Genomic DNA, 23,974 nt, shown 5'->3' with positions numbered 1-23,974 from the left:
CCAGGCCTTAGGCTGCCAGCCGTCCCCTGGTCACAGGGTACCCAAATCCTGTATATACCACTTCTGCCATTATCATCACTATATTGTTGTCTTCTGTAAGGGCTTGGACACAACACTTTATTCAAACTATATACAAAATAGGGGAGCAGACAATCTAAAAAGCATAAAAGACATACACATTCTGACTCCCGAGTTGCTGCTAGAATAATAATGGCGCAATAAATGCACAAAACAAGAATTGAGTGCATACCCAGTGAATACAATAAGAAAAACACCTGTCCAAAGCATAAATATTAGGGATGTCAAAGTACCCCAAGTCTGGTGAGTCTTATCTAATTTTTCATGGCTATCTTACTTGCCAAGGAACAGCTGGACTTTATCCAAACTATTGATTGTCGAAGGGTTTATTATTATTTTATTATCTTGTTTTCTTCCGTAGATCTGATTTACTTGTATATGTTCTGAAGTTTATATGCTCATAAATTCAACAAAAATAGTAGCAATAAATACTCAATAGGGCCAAAAAGTAGAACATTTAGATTCTATTCTGTTGAATGGTAGACGTTAAGAGAAAACCACTCCAAACTTTATAACAAATGCAATCTGTGTCCAGTTTTTAAAGGCTTTCCAATGCCGCTTAACACATGTGCAGCTTAACCTTCCATTTTATGACAGTGAGAGGAGCAACCTCCAAGCCAAGCTAGGCAGTTTATGGATGTATTTCTGTTAACTGATTAGCATTTTGATGGACTTTTGATGTTCCTAGATATCCGTGGAATACAAGAGTTTTTGGATAGAGTCTCTCAGCAGGGAATGGATGTAGCTTTGCAGAAGGTAGAAAACAACATTAATAGGATGATCACGGGACTGTTTTCTACTTTACGAATTGAAGAACTAAATCGCTACAGGGACACACTGAGAAGAGCCATTCTCGTTATGAGTCCAACAACCGCCAAAGCCTTCATTACTGAGGTAAGAAATATTTTGTAACGCTTGCCTTATTTCATGGTATTGTACTGTTGCTTTATTTTTTATGCGTGTTACGCTAAAACAAAGAACTATAGGATAATTTAGTGCTAGAATATAAACAGAAACAGATATTGTAATAATATTATGCTTCAGATAACTAAAATTGATTTTTTTTCCCAAAAAATTTAAATAGGTTAATTTTATACCTAATGGCAATGCAGGAAAAAAAACATATGAAATAAACATCTTTATCTGTTTTAGCTGACACTTGTCACACACCAGGTCCATATCCCCTTAAGCTACCAAGACACAGACCAATATAAAAAAGATATTTGATGAGCATATTAAAGTTCGCTTTCGGATATATTTTATTTAACATAATGACTCTGGTATGACAATTGGTACATATGTAAAACAGGTATCTACAGTATAAATCGCCTTTCACCTATCAGATCTCAAAGCTATCCCTGGTTGATATGGTTATGCTGGTTTAAGTAAAGCAGCATTAATTACTGTAGCTACTGTAGTTTCTGTACAAAGGCCCCTAAAAGGCATAAAAGGACTAAGTTCCAGAATTTACATATAGCCAATGTCTACCGCTAACCCCACTCTTTGTTTGACTAATCATGCCCCTCACAAGGCTAGCCTTGCCCTCAGAAGAGGGAAAGGCCCGGGTAGCCTGCCCTGGGAAGTACCCAGGTACGACGGTCAACGGTTTGATAAGCCAAGCTACTCTTGTTTTTTTATTTTTATTGTTTTTTAATATAAGTAAGGTTTGCTTATTGTTTTCTCAAGTGTTAACGTTTACTAGGTACTTAGACACGTAAAATATATAAAGGAATGGAGTAAGACACTAATATGTTTTGCATTTTAACTACAACACCTCTGTTCTATTGATCCAAGTGGAAGTGAGTGATTCAAGTGAGGATCAAGCTGTACTATTAGAATATCCACCTGTTCTCAAGTAAGGGCATTTGTGTGTTGTTTAAATATCCACTTATGCTTAACTAAAAAAGAAAATGCGTGCTACTAAAAGATCCATTGCTCCTCTATAATGAGATTTGTTTTAATTAAAATATATCTTTCTTTGAATTTAAGCACTATTTATTGTTATATATTGGATTATATAATTTTTTTTTAAATCAATTTGTGATTTTATCATAAAATGGTCTATCATAGTCTAGAGAGAATTTGAAAAATAAAACCAAAGATACCTTTATCACTAATAAAATCCAACCATACGGAGGCACCGAGATTCATAGATAATGCACCTTTTTATTATAAGATAAATTAAGATATTGTTTGCTGCAAAGACTGCGGTATTATATCCTAACTGCAGTAACATTTCATTTTGCCAGAAGCACACTCTGATGGATCGGTCTAGTTTCTCGATCATTTTTTCCCTATTCTTCTACTAGCGGTTTCGCAGAGATATTATTGTTTTGCTTTCCCCGCACATGAATTACTCAAGGTTATTCTAGACATAAATTCTTTCCAAATTGAGCCCTTGAAGTTCACTGCACATTCTTGTGATTGGTGAGCATGTACACACAGAGGGAAATAAACAAGGAATGAACTGAGTAACCACATCATAAATTGTGCATATAAAAGCAACTTACAGCATAAAAGGTTTAATTGTATGATTTTGGGATAGAGAATTTCGTTGAGATTTTTTTCTCTCTCTGTAAGTGAAAATGTGTGTGTGTATATGTGATATATGTCATCGCTGTGGATGACTTTTTAATGACCAATCTTAGAGGATCAAAACTGAAGACTTTATTTATTTAGATAAACACAGTTTAAATGTGATCAGGGCTTGCACTACCATAGTGCAACAAGGACAGGTGCCCCAGGTGACGCAAGGCGAGGGGAACACTTGAGCTACCCCTTTGCAATACTCCTGCACCTTCTTTTCCTCCTCCTCTTTTAGAAGCGGATGTGACGTCTCAAGAAGCAGTTTGTCATACTTTTAATGCAAAAAGCATTAAAAAAGTTTTGCAACAAATAAAAAGAAGTCTCATACATATTTTAATATTCCAACAATAGTTATATATGATTGTCCAACAAAGACTTTAAATGTACACTTCTCTAAAGTCTACTCACTAAATAGGGAGGAGAGTTGAGCATTCCAGCTCCTTGATATCATTATACATTATCAAGAGCAAGTCCCAATGAGCTTCTACTGCAAGAAGGGCGGATTTTTTTCCTGCATAATGCCTAGATAGTGTGGAAGAATCTTAAACTTTTATGCAAAATCTATGCTTACTGAAGAGCCCTCAGTGTGTTTGTGTCTACTGTGTTTTATGTACAATTGTGCTGACAGCCACAGTGCATACCTGGGAACTCTCCGTGTTTGACCAGGATATATCCGTCTGAAGCACTGCTTCTCTGGTTCTCCAGGTCAACACCTGAATCCTCCTGGTCGCGGGAGCGGGGTCGTGACACACCCTGCTCCTGGCCTATTTGCCCTTTAAATGGGGGTGTTTCCTGCTGACATCAGCAGGACCGCCCACTGACGTCGCAAGGGAAGGCTCCGGGTAGCCAGAGTGATGAAGTTCCCAGGTATCCCACAGTGTGTCTGGCAGTGATGTACTTACGCTGGGCGCTGCCCTCCACAGCCGGTGTCCTCACTGCCAGGATATGACGTATTTACTTGATGTTCCACGTTTTAAAGGCATATGGTGCCTTTTACTCCATGCTATGAAAGCTGTGCCCACCCACCCAAGAGGGTGATTTAGCCCCTGATTTTGCAACACAGGGACTAATAAAATGTAATAATACTGTAAAAACAAATGTCTCCAGTGTGGTATGGCCTTTTTCCATTTCTTTATGGAAATGTGAACAAGAGCAATCTCTAGTAACCAAATTATTGTGGCTTGCTGTGCACACTTATTACAAGTATAGACATGTTTCCCTCCCTCCCAATCCTGCATATTAGTAAATATGCCATCTGCAGAAATGTTTGTTTTTGTTATCAATTATTTACGATTCACTGTAACACTAATTGCTATGATACAGTTCCTTTCTTCTAACTCTGTAATTGTATTTTATCAATTAAATAACAAAAGAAGAAATGATTAAGCCATACCAGTTTCTTGTTATGCCTAAGGCTGCTTTTAGCTAGGCGCTCCCTAGACGTATAAGCTATAGTTAACTGTTGATGAATCACTCTCATAAAATAAATATCATATATGCGTCATCGAGACATCTGACAAATGTGGTCTACTTTTTTAACAAATTAGCTCTTATAGGTTAATTAGAATTTTCCTTATTTTGTTATAAAACATATTATCCTATATCACACATCATTTTTTATTGCTTCACATCGTAATAGTGATGAAATGAAAGATGTAATGCTTTTTCATTCTTCTGTTCTTTTTAGATTCCTTCCACATAGACATAGTTTCTGTGTGACTAGATTTCTGGTGATAATTTGCACAAAACGGAGAATAATAAACAACAATACACTATATCTAAGCATGTAAGCATAATTATAATGTGTTCAAGAAAAACAATCCAAAATAGACACACAGACACACACTAACATACCCAGACAAATACTGTCGCACACACTAACAACTAACACACAAACTAGCATAGCCAAACACTATCATAACCAGCCTCACACATTAAGATACCAAGACATACACACATACCCAAACACACACACACACACTGTTAAACATACTAGGATATCCAAACATACACACAAGTCACCACACTAACATATCCAAACACACACTAAAATACCCAGACACAGTCACACACAGCTCACAATTGTGAAGCCCCAGCCTGCCCTTAATTGTCTACTGGTATCAGGCATGATGGAATAGGATGTGGACAGCTGCAGTCATGCAATTCAGTTCACATCCTACATTTTATTTCAGTTATCACAAAAAATCCCTGTCAATGCAAGAAAATGTTTACAGGTTTATTATTGCGTGCTAGGAACCGGCTTTTCCCGAATTAAAATAGTATTTTCACAATGGCTTCCCTTTAATACATATTCCAAGGAAGCAATGGACTGGTTTAGTAACTATTGAATTTCTGCACACCTTCCAAAATTTCAAATGTCCAAAGAAGGATATTTGAAATGTGAGCAGTTAGACTTGTGGCTTTATTAAGTCTTCTTATGACCTGTTGATGTTACTGTATGGTGTTAGTGTACAGTTAACATGAGTGTGTGTGTGTTAGTATTTAGTGTGAGATGTACCGTATTTGCTCGATTATAAGACGACCCCCCAAAATCTGAATATTAACTTAGGAAAAAAAGAAAAAGCCTGAATATAAGACGACCCTAAAGGAAAAAAGTTTTACCAGTAAATGTTAATTCATGTAAACTATTTTTTTAAATAAAAGCTATGATTGAGAAAAATATTTTTTTTGTTTTTATTTCCTTGTATTTTCCAACCTGTCCCCCAGTTACGCACATCTGCCCCCAGGCTTGCCACACCAATATGGCACTGTGGCCCATGATATGCCTTTTAACCCTCTATATGCCACTGTGCCCCATGGTATGCCTTTTGACCCCCTATGTGCCACTCTGCCTCCAGAAATGCCTTATACCCCTATATCCCATTCTGGCATTTAGGGGGTTAAAATGCATATTATGGGGCAGAGTGGCATATAGGGAGGTATAAGGCATTCCAGGAGGCAGTGGCATTAAGGGAGTTAAAAGGCATTGTATAGAGCACTCTATAAGGCATTTCAGGAGGCAGAGTGCTCTATTAAATGCCCCCTTAACGCCACTCTGCTTCCTGAAATGCCTTATAACTCCCTATATGCCACTCTGCCCCATAATATGCCTTTTAACCCCCTAAGTGCCAGAGTGGCATATAGGGGTATAAGGCATTCCAGAAATGCCCTATGTCCCCCATTTAACACACACACGCACACACACTTACCGGTGCTTCCAAATTCCTGCTGTATTGCCGGGGCAGCGGGTTGACGTCTCCTTCCGCTGCAGCCGGAAGGAGGTGGAGTTGGCAGCGGGGGGTTGTCTGCGTCCGTCGCGGATACCTTTCCCGGCTGTCAGAGATCAGAGTTCCGGCACCTGTGCGGGGAACTCTGATTTCTGACAGTCGGGGAAGGTATCCGCGACGGACGCAGACAACCCCCGCTGCTAGCCACACCTCCTTCCGGCTGCAGCGGACGTTGTCTACGCGGATCGCGTAGACGTCAACCCGCTGCCCCGGCAATACAGCAGGAAGCACCGGTAAGTAAGTGTGGGGGGGGGAGACAGGAGGATCCAGGTCCCCTGCAGCGGTGCGGGGGATCTGGATCTTAGTCTCATAATCAGACCTCTATTTGAGGTCTGATTAGAAGACGACCCCGATTAGAAGACGAGGGGTATTTTTCAGAGCATTTGCTCTGAAAAAAACCTCGTCTTATAATCGAGCAAATACGGTATATGTTATTGTATAGCGTTAACATGTGTGTGTCACTGTACGGTGTTAGTGTGTCAAAAGTGAGCCTATGGTTAGTGGAGCTAAGGAGAGGAGGGGCAAAGTGTGGGTATGTATGTGTAAGTGTATAGTGTTAGAGTGAATTTATGTGCTAGTATATGTATGTGTTTTAGTTGGGGGGCAAATAAATACTACACCACTCAGCTCACTCCTGCTGAAAACCTCCTCCTTGTCTCCTTACTCAAAGGTTTCTGTAATGGGACTTATTTTCTGCAGGGTATCATGGTGAAGTTTGAAAGCAAGTTCAGGGTAGTTAATAAATATGGAGTGTATTATTAAGCATCAAGCGGTAAAAGCATAATGTAGCTTTCCTGACCACCAGAAGCAGTCTGCTAGCCACCATCTAAAGGCAAACACTAAGGCACACATGCTTAGTTTGTTTTATTTAAACATGCTGAAAGTACTTACCCCTAAATAATGTTGGTGCTTAAAAAATTAAATGTAATAAGACTAATAATAATAATGTGGGATCCTAATATGTGTCCTGTATATTGGTATATATATTTTAATCGATGGGTACCAATGCATACTATAAGTTTATATGGTATCCTAAACTGTATAGTGCAGGGTTTAAGAAAACATCAGACCAGCATAACTTTGTGCAGAGACATTTATATATTAGATTCATTAGATTTCTGAATATGCTTATACATCTATTTTATTCACTATTGTAATTTGTACTAAAGATAACCTAGCACAGAAATTTTTTTTTTTTTGCTATTCATTTTCAAAATCAACTGTGAAATTACTATAGTGTCCTATTAGTGATAAATGGGTCAAGATGAAGGTTAAGAACACCTCCTTATAAATACATTCGTGCTAACAATTTGTTAAACCTTCCAAAGATTAAGACACTTTTTTTGCCTGCTTGCTAATGACAAATCGCCTCCCCACATTAAATTATTCAGGTCTTTCTTCAGTGTGTGGTAAATGGCCATAATTACTTTTAATGTGACATTCAATATAGTATGTGTTTGTTCTGTTCTTATAAGATGAAGTGACTTGTTCGCTGAAAAATATAAGTTAATTGAGATCATGCTGGTGAACCTAATTTTTTCCTTAAAGTTTGGGCTTGTAAATTTGTTTTGAAACTTTTCCACAAAATAATAGAATATTTGTGTAAAATTCATAATACTTGGCCATTATACAATAGAGTGTGTCAGTGAGTATGTATTAATAATATTTTTAAAAACATTTAGTAGGTATATTTATTAAATAGGTGAAATCTTTAAACATAATCTGTCTTTTTCCAAATGTACGTTGTGTAGCTCTATAAATATACCTACTTTATGTAATTTGCTGTATAGATTAAAATAATTATTATATATGGACGGGAAACCAGCATTTTGTGTTTATCATGGGAACAGCCATCTTTACTAAGATTTGTGTTAAGTTACTTTCCCACTTTAGGGGCAGCTGATTCTGTATGATTGTAGAAGTGAGGGTGGGGTTGGGGGATATAGAGCACAAAATTAGTTATACTAATGTTGGTACCTTGGCAAATTTCTCAAAATACATATGTTAAAATAGAATGCTAATGTAATTTGAATGTAAACAAGATCAATGTTGCATCCCAACTACTCACAGCAGTGCTGGTTTTCTATATCACAGGCAGAATAATCAATATTGATGATGCCTGTATTCAGGGCCAAGCCTAGGGTCACTGACACCTGGGTGCACAGTTTTGGCACCCCCAAATTGGGTGTGGTTATATTGCCAACTTCCCCCCTAAACAAACATAACACTTCTAACCACACCTATTTGCCATGGCAACCACGCCACCTCTTTAGGCACCAAACTTCACAAAATAACATGTCACACACTTCCAACATGCGCCAGTTTTGCCCCTAAACAGCTTGTCAGTACTATCTTTGCCCCCAAACAACTTACCAGTGCCATTGTTGTCCCCAAATCATTAGGGACAATTGCACAGCAAGGTAACCTTTGGCACTCTAGAGGTTGTATAATATAATCCACATTATGCATATGCATAGCCTTCATCGGTGTACAATTATACAGACAAAGAAATGATACAGTGCAGCTGGTAGTGAGCATATGTCTGACATTTGTGGTTAGGCATAAATACCATTACTATATATTGTGCCAGATACTGATAGTTGTAGAGCGGTGAGATTATGGAACTCTCTGCCAGAGGAAGTGGTGATGGTAAACTCAATAAAAGAGTTCAAAAGGAGCCTGGACGTGTTTCTTGAAAGCAATAATATTACAAGTTATGGATATTAGATTAATAGGGACAGAACGTTGATCCAGGGATTTATTCTGATTGCCATATTTGGAGTCGGGAAGGAATTTTCCCCCTGGTATGGGGCAATTGGCATCTGCTTCATAAGGGTTTTTTGCCTTCCTCTGGATCAACACAGTAGGGACACAATATGTATATAGGTTGAACTTGATGGACTTTGGTCTTTTTTCAACCTTATGAACTATGTTACTATGTTACTATGTTACTATGTATATAGGTTGAACTTGATGGACTTTGGTCTTTTTTCAACCTTATGAACTATGTTACTAACTCTCACCATTATATATTGAGTGAGACAGTGGTACAGCATAACTCCTATCATCATATAGCAAGCCAGACACTGGGAATGGTACAGTATAACTCCCATCATTATATACTAAGCCTGACAGTGATACACTAAAACTAGATACTTTAAGTGGCTATTTCCTATGGGAAAATGTATAAATACCCTATATGATTGTAGTTGAAATCAAAAAGTATAATCATGACACTGCAATTGCTAATGAAGTTTGCTATACAGCACAACTGCAGAGTTGTCCACTTTTTAATGTATACGATTAATGCTTTTTGAAAAACTGGAAAGAATTTCAGCATAAGGAAAGAATGGGTAATATTTAAAATAGAATTTCTGTTGAAGGAGAGCAATCAGCAGCAACATTCCATTTGTTTCCATAGTAACACCTGTACATATAAGGCTGCCACAGAACTGGTCTTTAATAATAACGCATATTGTTTGTTTTTTCTTTATTGTTTTAAATGTGAATTTCTGCATTGACCATAGATACTCTGAGCTTCACTATGAAAAAAATGTTATGTTAATTTAACATGTCAAAACTTGAACTTGGAAAATATGTATATTGTTTTACAGTTTAAAAATGAAAGTAGCTAAATTGGATTTTTATGGAAATATCATAGTGAGCATTATATTACTTTGCCTCAATAGATTCACTGAGTAGCTCAATCTACCTGTTAATTTCAGATTTTAAATTCAGCACCTTCAATTTATACTTTTGAATAAAAATCGAATTTCATTTTATCAACACAGCATACTAAAAACTAGATTTTAGTTTGAACAAAACAACAAAACAACTACAAAAACGTAAACCTTTTATTAGCCAATGTATGGTAAATTTGAAATCCAATTAAATATTTGATTTTTCTTTCTCAAAATCAAATTTTCAAGTCTTACTTTTTTTGTAGAAATGTTTGCTTGTATTTTCTACAATATAAGCAAAGATCAGATGTGGATCTAATCAAAACTATACATTTAGAACAGTATATTGCTGTGTTACAAAGTCATACAAACCAAATGCTCAGAACTCCTTCTGAGGGACTAAAGGATACGCAATTATACACAGCTTATATTTTAACCATTGTATCTGTTTATAGATCTCAAAGGTGTATGATAACTTAAAACCTTGTACTTACAAAGAGACTAATCTATTCATAAGAGAAAAACTGAATAACTCCATGTAATATTAACTGAGAGACTTCAAATTAATTAATACAAACTGCATACCCCTTTGGTTAATTAAGTATTAATTTACATGTATTTTGCTAAGCAGCCTTCAGGCAATTATATGATCCTATTATGTTCCTTAAAAAAAACCTTGAATGTATTTATTTTAATTAACTTAATAAAACTTTCAACTGGCATACTTGCAAGAAACCTCCTTACTTTTCCACATCACTCAACATATAATTAACATATAATCTACAATATATTTTTAAACCAGATCATGAGACAGCAAGACCATGCATTAAAAAGTCTAGTCAAACACTTTTGACGTAAACACATTAATACTGTAAACAATGGCATTGCATAAAAATAGCTTATCATAAAAGGATACATCGTATTCGGATTTTCTAAATGATAAAAAAAAAAACCAGGTGTAGGAGGTTGCACACCGTTAAAAGGTTGAAGTAATACTGAGAAGATTTGTAGTGTCAGAATATGTATGTAAAAGAAGGCTTTCAGCAATAATTGTTGACAGACTGTGCTACTATTATGAAGGTGGAAAGAAAAAAATATTCAGACATCATTTTTTTTTTTTTAAATGTGACTTTTGGAATGCTGGCAACGTTTTCATATTTGATACTATTTAAATACAGTCTAACCTACCCCATCATAAACGATAAAATATGAAACCAGACTATTTCTGAAGATTCTAGACACCATTAATTACATTGTGGATAATAACATTAAATTAAGCCATTTCATTGATTTGCCTTAATGCCAACTTTCATTACTCATGCAGATGTATTTTGCTGCAGTTATTAATGTATTATGATGATTATTGTTATTTATTATTAATTTACATTTGTACATTAAATTATCGACCATATATGTCTGCAAAACTGTTGTTCAATAAATATAGGGATAAAATGTTTAATTTTAATATATACTTTAAATGTTAATGTTCTTTTTTAACCAAAGTCTAGAGACTGACCAGGTTATTGGATCAGGCTCATGCTTTTCAACGCCAAGAAATATATGAGATTTTATACTTTATACAAATTGGGGATGGCGGGGCAAACATGGCACTTTAATACCGCCGACCACCTAATGATGTAAGCTCGGCCATCAGCTGGAAATGACAGGCCATGTGTTATGTGTTTTATGCTCACATAGCATTCAGAGCCATATCCAACCGGTGTCCACACAAAGCAGCACCCAACCTGCTGCTGAACCAGTGTCATGTCCGGCAGCACACGGGGCAGCATTTGCCCCGTGTGCCAGATGGCCTGCGTGCATTCCGATATCTATTATTCTGTATTTTGAAGCCATCAACTATAGTGTTTTTTCTTTCACTTTTCTAATAATGAAGAGGCACATTTTTCAAAGTATTTTTAGGTTTCTGGTTTATACTGTCATCTTGAAATTGTCAGCAAGATCCTGACAAACAGTGCAATCTACTCTTTCTAGTATCAGTACATTTTCATTGCAGCCAAACTGCTGTCTGTTTTTCTTGCATGCCTGATGAAGACATCCTATACAGATTTACATGTTTTTTTCTAACTTTGCTTATGCATAATTTCATTTTAATAGCATATGTTCTTTTAGAAGTTTAATGATTTTCATAAACTCACAATTAAGCATCTGATAATGGCTTAAATGAAACGAGTTACAGTTAATTGGTGTTATGGGTAACAAGTAATTGTTGTACAAAGTGTTAAAAGTGGTGCTGTTGCCATAGCAACTACAAGTGAGTCCCTGCGGATTGCTTGGCTTGACTTCTGACCAGCTTTTTCTATGTACATAGTCCCCATAAGGACATAGCTCATCATTCTTTATGTTATCTGATAGTAAACCATCATATGGTATATGAGTATTTAGAAATCCATACGGAGAGTACTTACTTTGAAAGCCCCTGCTATCACCTCCACATTATCCATATCAATGCTAATGGTACCTCTATAGCTAAGGCAAACTTCTGGAAACCCTTGATAATAAACTGAAAGTCTATAAATTCATAGTGAACACATTTTTAACTGAATCTTCACAAATACTGAAGATTAATGATTATTGCACGCAGCTTAACGTTTCCAAGTCTGTTCTGTGGCAGCTTATGTCCTGAAAATAACAGAAATCTACAAATAAATATACTGCTCAAAGATTAAAGGTGACTTGTTAGACATTTTATACTTAGACAAGAAATAACTCAGTTATTGACTGTTTTCACAGAAAAACAGTTTGTACTTATTATTTTACATTACATTTTGTGGTCCACATCATGGAATGAAGAATTTCAGAATAATGGACAATATTTGTTTTTCAAATACTGGCAAGTTACAGGTACAAATGGATAAAATATGCAGAAACCATTTGCAGGAGGAAGGGGAATACAAGTGAGGCACATGATTGAAGTTAGTTGGCCATGCTGTCTACTCTATTCAGAGCCCAGCTAGCCTGCTCATGCTAGCAATGTGGGCACGAATGAGGGAGTATGATGCAGGAGTATTAACGGATTGGATGAACATTTAGTTAGATCCTTTTGCCCACCTATATCACCTATTAAAGAGTAAATTCATAGAAATGTCCCCAGTGTGCCCTTTGATAAATCCAGCTATGATGATACCAATGTACTGAGCTCTGTAGACCCAATGCCCAGTGAGTAGAAAACACTATCCAGATACTCAAATGTTTCACAACTAGAAATGCCATATTCAGCTTTTTTTGAGAAATATACTGGGAATCTATGACATAAAGCACATACTAATATTGTAATTTATTCCATTAAAATCAATCCACTTTAATGTTAAATATAATTCATAATTTAAAAAAATCAAAGTAAAAAAAGAAAAGATGGCTTATCTTCTCTTCCTGATACTTTTTTTCTCTCTGGTGACTGCAGTATGCCTTCCGTTTTATCGTGTGTGATTAAATTTATGACTATCCATATAACTAGGTAGGTTCATGTCCCAAGGCAGCATTATAACTGAAACCAATCTATTTCCTTTATGTCAACTTCCATAGGAGGTATTCCTAAGAGCTCACGGGATAAACCCTTCTTTTTATTAATTCCTTGTTTCATTTCACTGATAGGGTATGCATATTCCAAAAAGTTATTATTCTGTTAAACTCATGCTGTCTTTTAAATTAGTGTTCCTTCAAACGATGTTATCATTAACCAAATAATATTCACCGTCATCTTTCTGTAAATGTTTTAGGAAATTTCTGAGCATTTGCAGTGATTGCATTCTATAGCTGGGAACTTTCCTGGTCTAGCACCAAAGAGCTCTCCCTCATCATCTTTGAGTAGGAATATGTAGGGGATATGCCTGAACCAAGGACGGAGGGCTACATACTACTTTTAAAAGGGTGCAGAGTTGGTGTGATGGGGATGTACGGCTGGCAGAGCCATGCACTGCCGGCCACATCATCCAGAGGTCTGGTAATAAAGTTTTATTTCCAAAGCTATATGCAATCATGTGCCAATTCTGAGCCAGGTATAAGACTATTCAGTTTGCTGAAACGTCCCATAGGTTGCTATCTGATATGACAACTTTTCAAACTTTACACCAGAACCCCTTTTTATACATAACCTCCAGTGTATGAAGAAGCATACTTATTATTATCATATATATTATTATATATTATATTATTATATTATATATTATATATATTATATATTATAAATTATTATATATATATTATTATTATTATTATACATATATATTATCCTGTATAATACAAAAGTCTACACTGTCTAAATTGTTCTTCAAAGAAGAAAATACAGTTGATTAATCATAGCGATCTTACCATTATGAAATAAAAACATACATTTGCCACATCAGATCTTTTGTGTTTGTAATTTTTTTGTTACAATTTTAAAGCTTTGTAGAAATGTTCATGTTGCAAATTTTACATCCATATAAAAAGAAATACATCAAAGATCTGTTTTTCAGAAAAAAATAAAAAACGGTTTCTCAAGACATTTTCAAAGATTATTTTCTTTACTTGTTATTTTCATAACTAATTATTTTCTCTACTAAAGTCGTTTAATTAATAATATATAGTCTACCCGCAAAGCATAATGAATGTGTTAACATTACTAACAGAGACAACAAATTAAAAGAAGTTCTTTAAACATTAATGATTTGCAGCAAATGCATCCATACACACACATAAATATGAATTTAACTTGACTAATACATATTGCTTTAATTTATGTAAATATAATTGTTAGAGTAGCATTAATGCAAAACATGGTCTAGGAATTTGATGTTATCAGTAAAATGCACATTATTTTGAGGTATTGAATTTGTTATAAACATCTAGCTAAACATTTCTTTGAAAGGCTGCTGTTACATTAAGATATGCTTATCTAAAGTTTTAAAGTATTTACAATTTCAACAATTAAAGATGTTTCACTTCATTTTTTAATGTAACACAAGTAAAACTAAACATAGCATTAGAAACATAATAATAATTACTAAATCCTTTCGAGAAATAATTTCTTTATCATGTCAGGTTTTGACCTAACCATATTTATTGAGGGAATACTTAATTGCCATGTGATACAAATAGCTGGCATTGAAAGGTTGTTGTCATAAAAAAAACACACTGTGCATCTTAACAAGTTCTACAATATGTTGTTTTTAGAAAAGAATAAAATAACAGTTTTGCTTTACATGGGCAAGTCTATATGCAGAACCTTACACTCTATAAAGAAGTCAGTAAAACTGTAGATCCAGGACTCGCAGTATATGTGATAAATATGGACTTTGCTAAGGCATTTGATACGGTTCCACACAAAAGGTTACTCTACAAATTGTCAGGAAAAGGCTTTGTGCTTGGATAGGAATTTGGCTAAAAGACAGAATGCAAAGAGTGATTGTAAATGGAAAATGTAGACAGAGTGGCGTACTAGGCAGGCAAATGGCAAATAGACTTCAATATAGACAAATGTAAAGTTATGCATTATAGAAAAAATGGAAATAATTGTATACAGAAGTGCGCAATGCCAGCCAGCAGCTACAAAGGCCTATAAGATATTGGCATGTATAAAATAGGGTATTGATTCATGGGAGGAGGGTATCATCTTGCCTCTTTATAGACCTCACATTGATTATGCGGGTTGTCCTTAAACACATTAATGACGATGCATTGTGCATGCAATGCTTTGTCGTAAAGGGGTTAAAACGGACATTATGGAACTAGAAAATGTGCAAAGTAGGGTAACAAAAATAATAAGGGGATTTGAAGAGTCTTTGTTATGAAGAGAGACTAAAAAAGTTGTATCTATATGCGCTATAAAAATGGCATCTTAGAAGGGGTATTATAACATTGTATTAATATATGCAGGAACAATATAAAGAGCTCTTCAGTGACCTGTTCATTAAGAGAAATGTACAAAGAACAAGAGGTCATCCTCTGAGACTGGAAGAGCGGAGATTTCCCCCAATATGCAAAATATGAAAAAATAGCTTAAGATGGTTTTTCCCCAATTTTTTTTATCGAAACCAGGAAGAATACGCAGAAGGATAGAAAGATTGAATTTTATTTTTTTTTACCACACATGCTCTGAGTGCCACAAGAAAATGTAACATTTTGGTTAAAATTGAAATATGCCTCTTTATTTTTCCAGGGAAAATATATAAGTTTAAAATGACAGTCTAGGGTCTCAGTGAGCCTGGTAAACAAACAAGAAAAATGAAAGTATATTTATATGCATTGTTTAAAGTAAAAAAGTACTTAGTGGTAGTAAAGCAACCCCTTTGAAATCAATGGGAGCACTTTCAGTATATTCACATCTCATTAGACCCATGCCTGGAGCGCTTTCTGAGCTAGCATGGGAGCTGACTGACAGTATATAACATGCAAAGAAATGTGTTCAGCTGAATACATCTCCTGCACAGAATATTACTGGAGGTGAAGAAGGAATCAAATGCATATGGGATTCCTCCATGCATTTTAAAAAAGGGCATACCGCAGCAATGTAAAGGGACCTCTGAGCTATCATATGCATTAAAGTGTCCCTTTAAAAAAATGTCCCCTCTCAATTTCCATCCTCCATGTGCTCCTCCTTCCCACAGAAAATACCAAATGTATGTGACCACTAGCACCACCATGACATCAATATTAGCCTTTCTCTTTTGTCTAGAACGGGACTAGCAGCTTTCACTCGATTCTTATATAAGATGTTACCACCCCTTCTCTAGATCTACCACAATACAGCACAATATTTAGGCATAGGATGCCCATCAACATACTACAGCTGGCCAAATGCAATCTCCATTCAGATGCACTGTAAGTTGGCTACCCTGAAAAAAACACTTGGCAAGCAGCATTAGATTTCCACTGCGGTGCACACAAGCAGCTCATCAGTGATTGATATGGTCAATTCTGTGATCATAATATTTTTTGCCATCAACAACACCACCAGCAAGCCTGCTTTCAATAATCGTACCACTCAGCATCTGCAATGAGGTTAATGCCCTTGTCAGTAGCTTGGTGTCTGCCAAGTCTTTTTGGCCTGCAGGGTGTTGTTCTTAGTGCCCTCCTTTACTTCTGCTGGTGAATGTGCATATTCTTTGGCGTCAGTTATACTGTATCGTGCGTCATGCAATTTTCAACTCATGCCATGATCATTTTAATCTTTGATGTGAGGGTCAGCCAAAGTTATCAATGCATAGTCCTCGCTGCTCTTCACAGAAATTATGAGTGGATCATCCCAATAAACACCACATCTAATTGTGTGCGGTCTCACGCATCTCTATGTTATCACTGTTGTCATGCTGAATTTGTTTTTAGGATTGGAGATGGTGAACTTGGAGACTGCACTGCTAGCCCCCTCCTTAAATCAAATTTAGTAGCAACATACTTTTGTTTAGCATTTTATTTCTCTTTGGTAAGTTGTTCAGAGACATGTTACAGCTATTTCAGCAGCTTTAGTATTTTCAAAAATGGATTTGGAATATTGTTCCCATCATGTCTCTCATGCTGCCTGTATGTTGTTGTACTGCGATGCAATGCTAATTTTTGTGTACAGCTTGAAACTACTAGTTGCAGAAAAAAAGACTCTAGTAATCATCTTTATTCTCATTTTATTTATTTGTCTTATATCAAAGAGCGACTCCTTCACTTACAATTCTGTTTGCTGTATATCAGTGGAGATAATTTTGGACTTGCAAAGTTTCTTATTCGGTGGAAGCTGTTGCTTTCCATAATTTTCTAGGTGTAAGTTGATGTTTTAGGTCAGTTCTAGTCATGTTGTCAATGGTTCTCTGACATGTAATGATTTGTGTGACAACAATAAGGCTGTATATTAGCAGGTGTTTGGAACTGATGCAGTGCTTCAAGAAAAAGTGGCTCATCAAGGGACACTTACATCGCTTATGGAAAATAGTGATGTGTGTATATGTATGTGTACACGTATGGTGTTGGAGTGAGTGTGTTAGTGCATGATGTTGGAGAGTGTACGTATATGGTGCTAAAGAGAGTCTGTGTTAATGTATGGTTTTAGAATGCCTGTGTGTTAGTGTGTGGCATTAGTGTTACTGTGCAACATTAGACATGTGTTATTGTATGATGTTAGTGTGTGTGTGTGTGAGCACAGGGTATTAACATGTGTGAGTGTGTGCTATTAGCATGGGTGAATGCAAGTTGCAATATGGTGTTAGAGTGTGTATGTGTGTTAGTGTCTGGTGCTAGCATTAGTGTGTGTCAGCATATGATTTTTGAGTATGTTAGTGTATGGTGTTAGCATACATGTGTGGTGGTTGTTAGTGTGGTGGTGTTAGATTAAGTGTATGTGTCAGCATATGGAGTTAGAGTATCGGGAGTGAGGCTGTGAGTGAGAGGCAAGAGGGAGATATATCGTGTTTCAGCTAGTTTCCCTGTAAGTATGTGTGTTGTGTTGTATGGATATATTCTACACAGGCCACACTGACACTAGGCCCACTCCTATTTTTGGGTCCCATATACCTCTATACTTCATTTCTCTCTCTGGCCTCAGTTCAAAGAGCCATCTTAACTGCAAACTTTAGAAAAAATAAAATAAAAATTGTGCACCAAAACTATGCTCACCCATAGTTGATTCAAGTCACAGTGCACATGTAACGAGCAACAACTGGCAAATTCACATACAAGTTTAGCAATCCAAACTCTGAATCTCCTCATAGGGAACACTGCTTCAATTTGGAAATCACCACTTATCGAAGCAGATGAAAGGGAATCCTCTGGGCAGCCCATTCAGGTCAAAATAATCAAACAATTATGTTCAATTAAGGTAAACTAACCTTAAAATGTGACCAGAACCCTTTTATACCCATTGTAACAAACATGAAAAGTTATGGTTTTCACCAGTTATGAAAATTTCACTTGTATGTGCTTCGTGCTAGATAGCTGTCATGGTTTATTGATGAAAACCATCTCCTTTGAAGTATGTGATACTGTTGTAACATGGATAATAAAATGACTAGTGTGAATGAAACTTGTTGCATCTTCTGGGAAAAAAAGGTCCATGAAATCCATCAAAAAATGCTGTTAAGCATGAGGAAACAAAAAAAAACCCAGTAAAAAAACAGTGTTTCAAAAATAATCCTAAAAGAGAGTTAAATGGTGTTTAGACTCCTCTGTGCACATGCTGTGTATTTGTGTTACATTTTTACAGTAGGTAAAACTAGTTAAGGTCTGACTACAGATTTCTTGACCTACTTTTTTTTTAAATTCCGTCTATAAAAGCTTACCAAAAAGAACAAATATATGGTGGATATTTGGTGGATATGAATGTTAATGAATGATGCTAGCAGTGTTTGTTGTTGAATCAATCATTATGCATATATTTAAAACAACTCAATGTAGTTTAATGTCAAGTTGTGGAGGAGGGATCTACATTTTTTTTTCTTGTCCTGAAATTGCATGGTTTTTTTTTGAAAGGTTGTTGGAAAGTACCTAGTGGTTGCCGAAGCAAAAAAAAAATGCCAAAAAAATGTACAAATGTCTAGCGACATAGAATTGTAAATAGGGCAATAATGTAGGCTATGTAGACTTTAAGTGTTAATTGTACTCTGTAGTATGCTAAGCAAATAAACCCAAGCAGATCTTTTAATTTATTATTTCTTTTAAAGGTTTAATCCTATAAAAAAAAAAAACACAGAATCTTTTAAGAAGCTTTTTTAATTAATTTAAATCTGGGATTTAGGTTTAGGCATTCATTAGTACTAAAAATGTTACTAAAATTAGATTAAGGCATTTAAGAACACACCTATCAAAAGATTATAACCCGTAAACCTGGGCTATAACAACTAATATCAAATCTTGCAAAAAATCCTCCAGGCAGGTTCCTCCTTATAGTCCATGCGTAATACATATATTCCAGAAATACATCAACTACTACTACGTACAATAACAACTTTTGCAAGTTAAACTCCCATTACCTGTAGAATCAAAGGGTAGATGTAGCTTGTTGGATATTTTAGGGAGATAAAGCAATCTACGTTGCATCAGTGCCAGAACTTCAATTTAGATCAGTCGAAATTTGATTAGCATGCTCTCCAGTTCCCATCAATCTTTCCCCTTTCCCTTTAAATGTCCTATTCACATATTCACAAATCTCAACTCTATATCAGGCATCTCACATTAATATATGTCTTATTGCTTTGCTTTTCTCACACTATTGTCATTGTTATACATTCTCTTTCCTTTCTGTAATTTTTTAATCTATACAGTTCTAATCATGGGTGTATTTTGTCTTTCGGTTTGATGTTAAATTTGTACCTATACTGAGTTAATTTCAATATTTAAAAATGTATAATTAAGATAGAGGCTTCTGAGAGATATAGCATAATATTTTTTTTTAATACTAAACCATAAACTCCTTTAGTAGTGTGAATGGGGAGGGTTTTCTTAAAACTTAACATTCACATTAAAATCACTGTTTTTTGTGGGAAATTAAATGACCGAAAACTGTGAAGTTCTTTTACAGGCCCAAAGGTGATATATATAATGCGTTATAGCAGTAGGTAATAACCTGCAGAATATCTGGTGGTTAATATCATAAAGTACAGTCTGTTACATTAGCACACAGAAAGTAAGGGTTGTAATTTCAAACATTAAGTTGCATGTGGTGTGAAAAGGGTTGTCTTTACAGGAAAATCTCAAAAGGAGCGCATGTTTTTACAACAGCTGATGTTCTGGGATACGGTCATTAATTCAGCTCTGTACTTTTAATGAGTAAACGGATTTAATGTATTCACGGTATACTGTGAATAATTTCCTCAATTCAGAGCAGCCGCAACGTCCAAATCATACCTTTTAATAAAGGACTAAAGTTCACCTTAAAGGAACTTGCACATTTTTATCAAATAGTCCTTAATAATCAAAATGCACTTTTCTTTAAACTTTGGAGTAAAGAAAAAACATACTGTATTTAAAGAGAAAAATACCCTCTCTATAGACCGGATGCCTTCACGGTCCAAACTGGATCAATGAATGTATATTTTTATACTTTGGTCACAAAAAGGTTAATGTACAGATTTTTTTATCAATTATTGAAGAAGGACTTATCCTAGAAGTATCATAATCTGGATATTTTGGTGGTCCATATCCTGTGACATTTGGTAACTGCGGTATCATTTGCAAATTAATATGTTGCTGTTACATAGTATATGTGTCTTTTTTGTCACCTTGTTTGTAATTATAAAGCACAGTGATCCGGTATGGTCTGTCCTGGAATGGATTATAAAAATCTATTCATTACAATTGTTTGTATTCAATATAATGCAATAATCTCCCAGTAGCCAGTCAGGGTTTTAAGGGTTTATGTACAATGAGCAATTTCCAAAGTGGTAAATTTGGGCAATCACCATAACAACCAGTGTTCACTGCAGTTTGACCCTATTTGTACCAAACTGCTCTTTATATATATATATATATATATATATATATATATATATATATATATAACGTAAAAGGGTGAAGCCGTATTAGTCCAGTAGACACGATGTCAAAAAATAGATATATAATAGAGTATACTCTATTTTTTGACATTATATATATATATATATATATATATATATATGTATAAAAACATTGTTGTTATTCTCAAACATATTACAGTTGTGTGACCCTATCCTTAGAAGTCCATATTTCATTAGAGTAAGATATGGTCAACATTACCAGTCTGATGACTATCTTTGTATCGGAACCTCTGTTCTTAGAGTTATTCTTATAATAAACACAAGTATTTTCTATCATTTTATCTAGTATCCATAAACAGTATAGGCTATATGATTCACACAAGGCCTGTTAGCATTTCCCAGGCCTGCAGATAAACCATATCTAATCTGTTGCACAGCTTTTATTCTGTAACAATAAATCATCTGCATTGCAGGCTTCTTCCAGTGCCAGTTCAGCTAACCAGTATCTGCCTTAATTAATTAACATATTTTTCTGGAAGATTAGTTTGACTCCTCTTTTTTTTTTTCCTGTATTGTCTGATGAAAGAAAATTGAGCAAAGGAAATGTCAAATTGTGAAGTTCTTCCTCATGCGCTCCCTAAGCAGCCAATTAGACTATTACCTTCTGTATATCAATCCAGTTAAATAGCCAGCGATTCTGTTTATTACACGCACGCAGGTTTTTGAAGGAAGTAAAACAGTATTTACTTTCACAAACCTTGGTATCCACATGTCTTCCAGGCAAAACCCTTTTTGTAACTCCTTGTTGAATCGGTCGTAAAATGTTAATAGAAAGTAAGAAAATTGGTAGCTGACAGAAGTATCTGTTATATTAGTCTTCAAGCCTCACTAGCTAATCTGTGATTACTTTAATATTCATTGTTCAAATATGAAAGAACTTACCTGCAATAGAAGCTGTAGCCTTGAAGTTGTTCTTCCCTTCCAATGGTCCAATGATTCTAGCTACTGGTTGGCTTATTGGAGTAGCCTTTGGTCATAGGCAAGCACATCATTGAAATCAAAGGAATGCTTTAGATGCATGTACATGGGGGTCGATACACTGTTTACTGAGCCAATGTTGGAGGTGACTGCCGGTAAGTATATCAAGTGTATGGAGATGTGTTCAGCCAAACACATCTCCAGCACGGATAATAGGTTGGGAGTGGGGCAAATATGTATTTGCGAGATGCATACCACAAAAAATGTAAAGGGACCATGCAGCTTTATCATATGCAGTAATGTTAAATGATGGCAGATCTGTGCCTTTAACAGTCAAAATACAACATTTCTTGCTCATTAAGAACAATGCATTGCTAAATCAGTTTACAGCACAAGTACCCAGCAACTGATATTTTTTGGACGTATATGGCAGTGAGATTTCAATACTCTAATTTTTCACATCAAGTGATATTGATCTTAGCTTTACCAGTTTTTGGGTTTTTTTTTACCAAATTTGAAACAAATAATGCTAAGTAAAACCTAATAATTTAGAATAATAAAGTGATCTTACACATCCAGCGTGAATGTATTGTTTACCCAGTTAATTATTTCCAATATACGCCTAGTTTGTTTGGATCAGCCAACTATAGTCAATCTTGACTCAAACCCTTAAATAAATTACTCGCCTGATCACTTGTTTCATGATTACTTTATCCTGCATTCTATTCTGTTTTTTATATGCATGCTTTGGGCCCGAGGAAATGGAATTCCATGATACATTATTTGGTTTGATGAATTAACAGTAAATGTACTATGTGATAGATATCAAGTAACTTTGACAGATTGAAATCAACAGCTGATGCTGAGTGGTCAGAATTTGATAGGAAAGCCTATATATGCATGCAATTTAAATGCTAACGTGTTTTAGAGACAGCATTTCAAAATGTCTGAATTTGTACGACATGCAGAATTTTATTTGTCGTAGACTATAAGTTTGCAATTACAGGGCCCTCTTTTCCTTCTGTACAAGTATGTCTGAACGTGTGATGATGTTGTTGTGAATGTTAAATTGTTTTTTATTATAGATCGTATTATCCTTTATTGCATCAGCGTTATAAAATCAGCTGGCGCTATTTAAATGCAAGTAATATCTTGAAATGTATTTTTCCTTAGGTGAGGCCAGGCCTATTATCACAATTTTCATATAGTTAGGTTTAGCTGACAACCATATGAACAATTATATTTTACCTTTATGTTTTTTTAGAACAAGCTAAACTATTCACGAATACCTAGTTTAACGTAAACCATGCATTGCATCCCGTGATGCATTGATAAGAAACAAAAATCCTTGTATTTTCCAAATACACCAAACCAAATATAAAAAAATTTCTGAAAACTAAATAAATATGTTAAAAGCATCCCCCCCTTAGTAAATGTATCACATATAGGTAGTGGTACATACATGTAGACTGCACATACAGCATCCACATGTGAGAGTATTCAGCATATTGTACACATACGAATTTTGTTAGCTTCCATAATTACGCTAATGAAACAAACTGCAAGGACGCAATTACGCAAAAACGTAATCATTTTTAAGGCCTACTACTCCACCCTGACCCTCATTGTCACTGTGCCTGAGTGTGATAGGAGTTGTAGTCGATAAACGCTTACTGGTCCATTTTTATTTAAACATACATTTTTTTAACCAAATGTAGGTTTTGTATTTTTGGGGGGGGGGGGGGCTTCGAGTGGGGGTGTCACCTGTGGCAGTCATATAGTGTTATCTAAGTATAATATCTACTATGCTTTTGAAATGTACCTATTACCTTTTATGTGCTTTATGTGGACATGTTTATTCTCATCCGTGTATTAATTTTACCAGTAAGTATTGGTAATCCAGCATTTATATGTTTAAGTAAGTAAACATCAG

The 23,974-nt window shown here is 35.4% G+C and overlaps 1 protein-coding gene across 1 annotated transcript in view; it reads left to right on the top strand.

The window, feature by feature from the left end:
• The window catches only part of LOC149284097 (glutamate receptor ionotropic, delta-2-like), a 425,155-nt gene that overhangs the window by 154,548 nt on the left and 246,633 nt on the right, over nucleotides 1-23,974 (top strand). Inside the window, exon 4 of the mRNA XM_089497148.1 lies at nucleotides 767-972. Coding sequence (XP_089353274.1) covers nucleotides 767-972 — 206 coding nt within the window. The remainder of the gene's footprint in view (nucleotides 1-766; nucleotides 973-23,974) is intronic.

Source organism: Sceloporus occidentalis, unplaced genomic scaffold (genome assembly GCF_023333645.1).
Source record: "Sceloporus occidentalis isolate IW3139 unplaced genomic scaffold, rSceOcc1.0.p SCAF_99, whole genome shotgun sequence".
Classification (NCBI taxonomy): domain Eukaryota; kingdom Metazoa; phylum Chordata; class Lepidosauria; order Squamata; family Phrynosomatidae; genus Sceloporus; species Sceloporus occidentalis.
This window is presented reverse-complemented; position numbering and strand designations above follow the sequence as displayed.